The sequence below is a fragment of the Meriones unguiculatus genome, chromosome 14, assembly GCF_030254825.1.
Source record: "Meriones unguiculatus strain TT.TT164.6M chromosome 14, Bangor_MerUng_6.1, whole genome shotgun sequence".
Taxonomy (NCBI): domain Eukaryota; kingdom Metazoa; phylum Chordata; class Mammalia; order Rodentia; family Muridae; genus Meriones; species Meriones unguiculatus.
In genome coordinates, this window is record NC_083361.1 from 88,749,125 (window position 1) to 88,760,760 (window position 11,636).

At 39.6% G+C, this 11,636-nt stretch overlaps 1 protein-coding gene across 1 annotated transcript; it reads right to left on the minus strand.

The window, feature by feature from the left end:
- Nucleotides 1-7,296: 7,296 nt before the first annotated feature.
- On the minus strand, nt 7,297-8,241 carry LOC110558337 (olfactory receptor 51I1). Its single transcript, XM_021653182.1, has one exon. The coding sequence runs from the start codon at nt 8,239-8,241 to the stop codon at nt 7,297-7,299; it is 945 nt and encodes a 314-aa protein (XP_021508857.1).
- Nucleotides 8,242-11,636: the final 3,395 nt, after the last annotated feature.

Genomic DNA, 11,636 nt, shown 5'->3' on the forward strand with positions numbered 1-11,636 from the left:
GACACCAACAGTAGAGATACGTCTTCACCTGCAGTTGAAACAAACTGAAGTTAGCTCCCACCTGTTGTGTCATCCTTTTTAGCATCCACTGTAAAAACTGAATAAAGGTGGTGGGTGAATTAATATAACAGGCATTCTCTTCTTTCTCCCTGGTCCCTTGAGTCCCCAGTGCCCACCTGTTGCATGTCACACTGCTCAGTCTTACGAGAGATTGCTTTTTTGTTTGTTTACTTGTAAAATAAAGGTATACTATTCTCGTATTTAACTGTGTAGAAGGTAGAGCATGTTGGTATTCAGTGCTCATGTTTCTGGTTTTCTAAGGTGGTGAAAGTGTATCCCAATTGTATCTAGGTCAGAGTCATGACAGCTGAATTTTCACTCAGCTACTATAAATCTGAGGAGACAAGAACACCTAGGTAAGTGGGCACACCCATGGATTCGCACTCTGTTCCTGGCAGGAATCAATATATTGAATAAACGAAGATTGTGGCTTCAGAAGGCTGCCAAGTAAGTTCCAGAGAATGCAAATTTACAAGCTACCTCTGAATAGAAAAAAAAAAATATCCAGCAAACCTATAAATGATGCACTGTTACGAAATGAGAGTTGACTCAGAATCCATGGACTGAATGAAGATGCAGATCAGGTTCAATCGACCACCAGCTCACCTTGTGTTTGCGTAAAAACAAACAGCTCTCCTGACAGGTGAAATGTGCTTCCTTGTGTCTCCTATTCGTCCTCTTGTTTCTATTTCACCCACTGGCCGTTCCCAACCTTCATTTCACAGTAATACTGAACAGTCCCAGTGCTCAGAGCAGTAGTCCATACCAACTAAATTAGAACTTGTCCAGGATACAGTCACCACTATTTCCTGGGATGAACATAGCTCGTGAAAGTGAGGTTCACTTTGCTTCATTCCAATGCTGCTCAATGGCAGGATCTACAGGACAATGACACTTACAAGCACTCCCTAACCCACCCTCCACTCTCTTATATTTCAGTAAGCTCTCATTCTGCAGTGCAACTCCACGTATCCTTGTTGTTCATCATTTAGTGGACTCACTCTCACCATCTCCCTAGCCCTCTAGAGAAACCCAGACTTGCTCATGATGTTCAAGATCTCACCCTCAAATGGAGACTAAATGAGGCATTAGTTTCCTACCTCCTTGGAGACCAATTTGACCAGTTTTTTTAACAGAAGCCTGAAGTCAATAATTAAAAAATAACAAATTTCTCAGTACAAGAAAATGAAATAACTTGTCTTCCTTTACATTTTTCTTGTTGCTTTGTATCTGACTAACTCTCAGTATACGATAGTTCTGCTTATTCAATTTATTCATAATCTTCTTCACAACATCTTGATACCAAGCTGTCATCCATGCTCCACTTAATTACTCTCAATAATTGATCGTTTACTGCACCCTAAAAACACTGACCTCATCCTATCTCATTGCCTTTCAGAAGGTTATCTTTTTTCTGGGTTTGAATATTTTGAAAACTTTAAATTTGTGAGTATACATTTTCTTGTATATTTGTTAGTTTTATATATATATATATATATATATATATATATATATCCTACTAGACTGAAGATCCATCAGAAAAAAGGGGAGAACACTGATATTCTGTAATAAATTGTAATATTTGCTTAACTTTAAATACAGACCAGATTTGTGTAAAAAGTACTGGATAAATAATTTAATATATAAACAGTAACTGAAAATTTCAAAAATGGTGCTTTAAAATTCCTTCTTTGTATTGCACATTGTTTATACTAAATTCATTTGTCTACTTCTCAAAGTATCTGGTTTTTAATTTCCAGACTACACAGTATTCATGATAGATAATAAATTTACCATGAATCAACAATATGATACACAGTTCACACAATGAAGGCTTTTCATAACACTGTGTAAGCATAAATAAAAAGTTATCTCAATCCTAAACTCAATAATACTTTATGGACTTTTTAACAGTGTATTCATACGTGGGCAGAATAGCACCGTATTCATAACATATCTTGACAATTACTGTTTATCATTTATAAAGTTTCTACTGGGCAATATTCTTGAAATTCTTCTTGAGAACAAGCATTCTCTTGTATTTATTTTAAGTCTAGGTCTTGGGCATAGGTATTTTCCATGAAATGAATCTCTTCCAAAGTTATCTCCTTATTTCCTTACAGATTTTAGTCCTTTCTAAAATTATTCTAATGCTCTTGATTTCCCCAAAGTAAAATGTTCCAAAAACACTATTCAACTTTTTCGTTCTGAGGACCTTATTTTTTTCATCTATTGGCACTAGCTTCCCATTAGTGAGACTTACCGTGGTGCTCTTTAGAGCTGAGAGGTAATTCCTTGCTGGCTACAGACTTAATACTCAGGTGGCTGGTGATGCCCAGAAAATGGTCTTCTATTTTTTTGTGTGTGAGGGGGACTGGCTTTTTGTTTGTTTTGCTTTGTTTTTGTCATTTGTATTACATAATGTTGTGATATCTGACTGACTGTTGAAACTTGTGAATGCACCTTCAATGAGAGTGTTTGAATAACTCATGAAACTCGATGAAGAAACTGACCTCATAGCCAGGCGTGGTGATGCACACCTTTAATCCCAGCACTTGGGAGGCAGAAGCAAGCAGATCTCTGAGTTCTGGGATAACCTCATCTACACACCAAGTTCTAGGAACAGCTATAGAGAGGACCAAAACAAATAAAACTCAAAGAAATACATCCCAGAACCCACTTGTAATTCCCTGTAGTAAATTATTGATACACATTGGGTTTGTATTTCTGTCCTTGCTGTTGGGCCCTGAGCTCTTTGGAGGTCATGCTTCTGCCTGACCAAGTACCTCCAGGGTACTCCGGAAAAGTAAAAGCATGACTAGATAAAGAGGAGCTCAGTGTGATGCTCAGCTGAAACTCAGAGTTCTGGGTTCCACATTCTAGCCAGCATTCAAATCAGCAAATGCCACATGGGAAGCTTTGGAGAAAGATGGGACAGTGAATTTTAACAAGAAGGGACTGCAGTGGAGATGACTGGAGCCGAGAATGAGCATGGATGTTGGGGGAGGGGCCCACAGGAAGGTGGTTTGAAGCTTATGTAAGGAATGTGGTTCCTAGAGTTAAGGCTACACTGCTTGTGGACAATGGAGATAGTTAAAGACAATAAACCCTGGGGGGAGTGTGGGGGAAGAGGGCTGGCAGGAGTAAAGGTCCTTACAGCTTTCCATCTGACCTCAGACCTAAGGCTGCAGGCAATCAAGGTCCTGCCCATTCTGTGACAGAGTTTCTTGGATGTGGATCAGTGTGAGACATGACAGAGACTAGCTTCTAGTCCTTGTCATGCAGCCACTTCTAGTTATTATTATTATTATTATTATTATTATTATTATTATTATTATTATTATACCACCTGAATACCTGCATTAACTATGATCACCTCTGGGAATCCCAACTGAAAGCAGCTGGGAAATATAGGACTTTTGAATCAGTATTACAGTTTATACAGAAAACTTACATAACAATGAGATCTGTTGACTTTTTTATTGTCTTAAGCCTTCTATCATGGACTAAATAAATTGTGGAATCTATTCAGATAAACACAGACATTAACAGAAATTACAAAATGCAGGAGCACAATCATAGAGACTGGACAGCAAATAGAATGATGAATAAAAACACTTGTTACACACGTATCAAGAAAACACAGACTCAACATCACCTGAGAGGACTATATGAAGGAATCCTTAGATTTGCAGATGGCTGAAGTTCACAGTGACCTCACAGTAGCCTCATGCAGCCACTAGTCAAAGGGGGAGATCATCTCTATATATGTACATAAGAGTTTCCAGACCTGGACCCCGAAGGTTCTGTTTTGTCCCAGTGTGATACTGAATTGTGCTGTAAAAGGGAAAGGGTGAGATCTCACATTGGGGATAGAAATCACTAACTCAAAACAAAAAAAAAAGACTGTGTTCCTTGGAGGTATTACCCTCTCTCCCCAGAGATAAAACAATTTCAGCTTCTTCCATATAATGAAGATGGAGAAAAAAAAGAACTCCCAGGCTTACTGCCTGTAACTCTCAACCCTACACAAAAGCCACCTCCAAACCAAGACTGTCCCAAGACTCCAGAGGCTTTAAACAGCTTCCAGGAAGAACCTCAGGCTAATAAAGGAATAGAGCTTGAGGTCCAGGGACAACCTCAGGATTTAAGCAATAGAGACCGTGATCTCGGCTACATTCATCTATGTGTCCCTAGTGTTCCCTATTCAATTCCTTATCCACAAGTTCAGTCTCATCTAGAATAGACATTTCAGGGCAGCAAGGGGACATGAGATTCAAGTTACACAGTCATTGGTTGAGTCCTAGCCATGTACCGTGGTTGCTTCACAATACTAAGACATTAATTTTCTTTCAACTTGGAATAGTTGGAAATATCTACAAAAGACAAGTATTTAAGTAGGAAGAAGGCTGGTTTGATCTGAGTTGAATGGAGTGTCCACAGTGCCCTTACCATAAGCCCAGAGGTGGGGCTTATTTCCCACCTCCAGTTGGTGTTTCTTCAGTTTCTGTTCTTCTCTTTAGACACTGCATGTTAACTTTGATTTCTGATTGACTGAAGCCGTGATGAGAAAACAATGAGGAGAAGCTTCCTCATCTTCTGTCAAGTGGTGTATAAGAGTGGAGAGGAAAATAGAGTTTAGCAAAGAGATTTCTCCTCTCATGAAGCTCTGAAATATTGAAAGCACTGGTGGAAATAATATCTGTTTCCAGCATTGTTATACTATTGGTTAGGTTGAAATGATGTAAGGATAATGTTTGAATCCTGGATGTGGAATTCAAGATGACTTACACCAAAAAAAAATATATATATATATTGTAAGGTTACAGAATCATGAAGAAAGGAGTTTCATATCAGACATGAGTCTGGCAAGGAGACATTTGGATTTCAAACCCATGGGGCGTTGTGCATCTACCATGTCCTTAGTGACTTTTGCATTTTTCCTTTTATAAGATTCTGTAGTTATCTCCATCAAGTGAATTAATAAATAAGAAATCTCAAATATTTATTCATTCAGGTAGCGATAATACTATACTATCTGTGCAATACATAGCATATCTTAATATATAACATCATTACAAATTTTGACACAAAATGTTTATTGTAAATCCCAATCTGTGGGGAGATGCTTGCACAACCACGGTTATTGCAGCATGGGTCACAATAGCCAAGATGTAGAACTTTCTACATGCCCATCAACAGATAAATGAATAAAGAAAGGTTGTTACACCATGTGGTGGGGTTTTAACCATCTGGAAAAAAAAGAGTGAAATTATGTCATTTGCAGGAAAATGAGCTGAACTGGGGTTCTTCTGATAAAGCAAAATAATCCACATTTTAAAAGACAAATATTGTGCTTTTTCATACACAGAATCTAAATTTAAGTGTGAATTGATATAAAATGTATAAATAATATGAATGTAAAAGGCATCTATGAGAGGTGAAAGAATCATAAAGGGAAGGAGAGAAGGGGATAAACAAATAAAGACAAATGTTACATGGTCTCTTGTGTGTTTGTGCATTTGTGTGAGTGTGTGTGTGTGCATGAGTGCATGTGTATGTGTGGAAGCATATATGTGTGTGGATGTTTGCCCAAATGTATGTGTATGTATGTGTGTGTGTATATGTGCATATGTGTGTATGTGCATATGTGTGTGTGTGTACATGTGTGTGTGTGTACATGTGTGTGTGTGTATGCATGCGCACATTGGTTTGTAATATGAAAGCAAAGGGGGGCTATTTGGAGGAAGAAAGAAACTAATAGAAGGGAGGAGGGAAGAAAAGAGAAGGATATGTGATAGTGAATACAAAATAAAACAAGTAATATGATACACCTATATAAAAATATCAGAAATAAACTATTTTATGTGCTCACTACAAAGTAATACAAATTCAAAATTAAAGCTTTGTTGTTTTCTCTCACACGTAGTTCATGCACAACACATATATGACATTAAGGTATAAGAGGGACTATTAAGGATGTAGAGGAAACTATCAGAAGAAAGAAGGAAAATAGGTGAGGGTAATGGGATAAGATGCTCCAAGCACTTGATACGCTTGAATGAAAATATTATTATAAAATACATCAGTACAACACATATACACTGATAAAACATTTAACTGAATATTATATTAAATTTTAGCCGTTTGTGAATAAATCATGACGTTCCTCCAAGCTGAAAGTTTAAGTGGAGAAATAAATTCACCCTTTTAAGCACAAGTGGAGTGTGTTACAGTAGGGTGGGCGATTTCTTAGGAGACTTCCTGGTCAGGGCACGCGTACGCATGGACTTACCACTGACACACTCTGGCCCCCCACCTCTCCTCAGGCACTAACTTGCTTTCCTCTTCAATTGTGTCTACTTATTTGAAGGCCCCATCTAAATTTTTCTGTATCCGGTAAGTTTAGACAACAGTGATCAAGATTTTTAGGAAAGGAGGGTATATCACGGCCAGCCAGTGTGAGGAGGCTCCTCAAACTCTTAAGTGCAGCTAAGCTTCTGTTGAACCTCCATCACCTCATGGTGATCAGATAGGAAATATGTATGTGCTCTCTTCACCATGGATACCAATACCACACACCTGAGGTGAATTCAGCTTCCTCCAACTTTAAAACCCATCTGCTAGGCTTGAATAATCTCTTCAGACCTTACTGTGCCTTCCCCCAAATATTCTAGGGTGCTATTCCAGGTTAGAGGTATCAGAGTGAGTCACAGAACTTATTAAGACACAGACTGCTGTGGCCATTCTCCAGAATCTGTTTCAAGAACTCAGAGAAGAGTCCTTAGGGTTAGCATGGTCCACAAATTTCCAGGTGAAGTTTCATGGTGCTGGTCTGAGAGTCACTGATAATTATGCAGCACTGAGAACTATGTTTCCAGTTAGTGCTAGGTGTCCTATCTCTCTTACCTCACAGCAAATGCACAACACTGAGTATCTGGAAAGTTTTCAGATTCTCACTAAGCTTCCTAAGCTATAGTCATCAGGTTCTTATTTAGTGCAGTTCTCATTTGGTAAGGTGATATGGAACCCAAAATCATGCTCTCTTTCATACGATTGTAGAAATTCTTTTATTGAATATCTAACTTAATTTGTTAAGATATTCCACTAAGGGGAAACAAATTCACAACTATCAAGAGATTGAGTCCTCTATGTTGTTTTAGCAAAATTCTTAACTTTAGCATACAAGCCTTAGTCCTTCCTCTAAAGGAGCGCTCTTGGGGTCTGCAGCATCCCTCAGGTCTCAGATTTACGGAAGACCTTAAGGATTCCTCTGCGGATCTCCTTAGTCTTGACACTATAGATGATAGGGTTGAGCATGGGAGGTACAAACAGATAAACATTGGACATCATAACATGAACAACAGCTGGAGCGCTCTTCCAGAAGCGGTGGATCATGGAGACAGCAATTATGGGCACATAGAAGGCCAGCACTGCACAAATGTGTGATATGCAGGTGTTGAGTGCCTTCAGTCGCTGTTCCTGGGATGCAATGACCATCACAGCTCGCAAGATCAATGCATAGGACAGAAGGATGAAAACGGAGTCCACACCATAAGTGAAAATGACTACAAAGAGTCCGTAGATATTGTTAACATGAATGTCCCCACATGCCACTTTCATCAAATCTGGATGGAGGCAATAGGAGTGATGCAACACATTGCCCTTGCAAAACGGCAAACGCTTTACGAGAAAGGGGAAAGGGAAGAGGGTAGTGAAGCTTTTGGTGAGGATACCCAGGCCCATAGCCAAAATGCGGCTGTTTGTAAGCACCGCAGAATAGCGTAGTGGGTCACAGATAGCCACAAAACGATCAAAGCTCATGGCAAGAAGTATGCCTGATTCCATGAAAGAAAATGTGTGGATGAAGAACATCTGTACCAGACAGGCGTCAAAACCAACATGGCGGTAGTTGAAGCAGAAGGTAGCAAGCACCGTGGGAAGCGTGGATAAGGACACTCCCAGATCATTGAGCGAGAGCATAGAGAGAAAATAGTACATGGGTTGGTGCAGAGGAGGTTCCCGAATGACCAGAGCGAGGATACTGAGGTTGCCTGCAATGGAGATGAAGTAGAGGAAGCAGAAGATCAGGGCAATCCAAGCGTGGCCTGTGTGCATCCCAGGAATGCCTGTCAGCTGTAGTGTGGCTGGCTGGAAGGGAGTGTCATTCAAGCCTAGCATGGCAGGCCGGTGGAAGAATACAGATGAGAATTAGGCCCAAGAGGGGATGTGAGGAGAGCTCTTCACTTTCCTTCTTCCAGATATCCTGTCTCCATCAGAAAATGTCAGGCATTCAGTATGTGAGCATACATTCTGTCTTCCCTATTAGACTATTAGTTCTTTCTTTCTGTACTGCCAAGCCAAGCGTACTCCCCAGGACAGAGGGAAACTCTATGAAGAGCTAATGATCAAATGGGTGCAGCAGGGTTAGCAGGACACATACACAAAGTCCTCTAGTCATCACCATTGGATACGCTACCCTACCACTTCCCCATATACTTCAGAAATCACATACTGGGACTTGGAAAGAAAAATAGAAATGAAGGTAGGACTAAAATAAGAAAATGCCCATGTCTTTGGGAACTCCCCAGTTCATAACATAAATAAACTACATGCAGCCACAAAATTTCAGCTCCAAAAATCTTTGACCAGACTTTGCCTCAACTTCCCAAGGCTATGCACACCTTCAGATTGTTATCACACGCAGAAAGATTCATGTTTTTCTAATCCCCAGCTCTCTTGCTCTCTAATATTGGCGCATTGTTTAGGAAACTCTATAATTGCTCCATTTTCTTCTGTCAGCTGTATGTTTTTCCTGCTATACTCCCTACTGAGACAGTTACCCTGATCTCTGCCTTTCTTCTCTTTGAAAGTTTACATAGTAAACCACAAACATTTAAAAAAAAGCTATAATCAGGTTAATCAAAGCAAAGAAACAAAATGTTTTATTGGAATTGCATATACTATTATTGCTACTTAAAATTTTAAATGTATTTGCACCTTTATCCATGCTTAGCCCAGTTTTGTGAGCAGACGTCTCTTTTCCAAGGACAGGCACTCTGCTTAAGATTCCACTCCTATCACTCCTTCAGGCTCTTCTACCGGGCCCCTGTACAGTCCCTCCAGTCTTGTTCCTCTTCCGGTTCTTTGTCTTCAGACAATAGCTGTGTGCAGACACAGCCATCATAAAGGCATGGTAACCTTTCTTTCCAGCTTTCCAGCTGTTCCCCACCCATAGTCAAATTCCTTTCTTTTTAATCTCTCCTGACACCAGGAAAGGTTGTCTGCTTGAGTGTCAGCTTCTCCGACATGATTCTGAGACTCTAGCTGCCAGGAACTTGACCTGGTGGAACTTAACTTGCTAGTGTTGCATTTCATTGTACTGCAGATAGCGCCCTCTCCCCCTGCATGTATCTTTCTCTGTGATGGCCTATTCCTTTCTAAATGTCAGGAATACATTTTCCTAGTACAACAAATTCCCTTTCAGAATTCATGTTGATGGTAACTCACCTTGTTAAAGCTGCTTTTCTCCCTTAAGGAAACTGCTTCTTTTTTCAGTTTTCCTACTGAACACACACTCCCCTCATACAATACACTCTGACCACAGTGGACTCACCTGCCAATCTTCCCAATTCCCTACACTTCTCCTCTCCCCCACAAACACTTCCCCTCCATTTCCTTTCAGAGTTGCTTCTTAACTTTCTTCCTACATTAACTTCTCTGTGTATCCTTTCCTTTTCTTTAAATAATAATATTTTCCATTTTTTCACTTTGTATCCCAGATGTAGCCCCCTCCCTCATCTCTTTCTGGTCCTACTCTCCCTCCCTCTTCTTCCCCTATCCCTCTTCCCTAGCCCACTGATAAGGGAAGTCCCCATCCCCTGTCTGACCCTATAGCCAACCCACAGAGGAAGAGGACCCAGGCAGTCCTGATGCGTATCCTTTCTTCATGGGAACTCTTTCTCTGTCATTGTCTTTAAACAGCTACAATAATGCCAGCAAAATAATTTATAAAAACAGAGTCACAAACACTGAGAAACCATGCCATAAAAGAGTAGCTTTATAGTCTTTATCCATAGATGAGTCCATGATACTGGACAGCCCAAAATTAAAGCTCTATTTTAGAACATACGTAAAATGGCACCTTATATCCTTTGCCAATTGTAGAGTTGTCCTTCTATTCTTAATACTCTCAGTAAACACACTAAAATTTGATGGTGATTAGAGCCTGAAGAGCATAAAAGTACAAGTCATAATCCTAAAAGTGTATGGGATGTGAGTCAGAAATCTACTTCACAGTTTCTGTCTCCTCCAACTGAGAAAAGAATGCATTCCTTTCACCAATGGGATTTCTTGTCATCTATTCTCTATTCTCTTTCTATTTCAAACCAGGGTTAAAACTGATATCTCTAATAAGTCTTTTTAGTTCCAGCCTATACAAATCTTATTTTTTAACTATTTTTATTTTAGACTGTCTCCAGGTCAAGTAGAAATGGAAAAACTGACAACTCCTAAGAATGCTTCTAAGATATAGATTAAACCCAGTTCCTTTTTCCTTTTCTCTGGTGAGCCAACTGAAGGAGTCTAGGAAGGTACTAGCTTTCATGTCTGCAAAGAAGCTGTGAAAACTTCCCACAAAAAGCCAATCACACTCCAACTGAGGTCTTTTCCTTGATTTATCTATGTTTGTGTGTTAGTCAAAGTTCCCCAAATGAAGACGCTCTAGGAAGACAGGTCAGAAGACAGAACACAGTGTGTATGAGCATATACACTTCCTGAGCCTCTCTAAGACCTTATAAAACGCACATTTCTACTTCCATGAATGCATGTCAAGTCACCATACCACATCCATAAATGTGACATGGATACATAGAACCTACTACATCCTCCTTTGTTATACCTGACACTATTACACCATAGAACTTAGGAAAATTTATGGACTCTTATAGGTACTACATAATATAATATATTTCAAATGTTTGCTCATTTTTGTTCTATCCTTTACTTATAAATACACTCTTCCACACAAACACACACAAAGCACAACAAATGCATCATCATTAACAAATCCACAGTAACACAAACTAATTATATTCTCATGAAACAGTCAACACAGAAATCAACCAAAATTAAAAGGCATGTTGTTGAAGGGCACATTTGTTTCTGTGATATTTTTTTTTTTTTTGGATCTGCATACATAGAAGCTGAGGAAAGGAAATCATAATTCAAAATACAAGCTTTTAAAACAAGTAGTTTGGAAAACCCTTAAGCAGAATATAAACTGGCTGCATCAGCCTCTCAGCCTCTTGACAGGTAGTCTGGGAATGGAGCTTTGAGTCAGATGGAAACCTGGCATAATTTCTCTGTGATCCTTGACTTTAAAAGGATATATGTTCCGTCCTTGTGTGGAAGGGAAATAGACAGGTTAGAAAAACAACAGCATTGACACTATCTGGATAAGAAATCCATGGTCGGTGTGGGGGAGGAGCACTCACTGAAGCTGTGTCTTTTCTTTGTAGCTGGACGTGCTGTGATGTGGGTCCAGCCGACACAGCGGCCTCCGTTCGTCTCTCTAG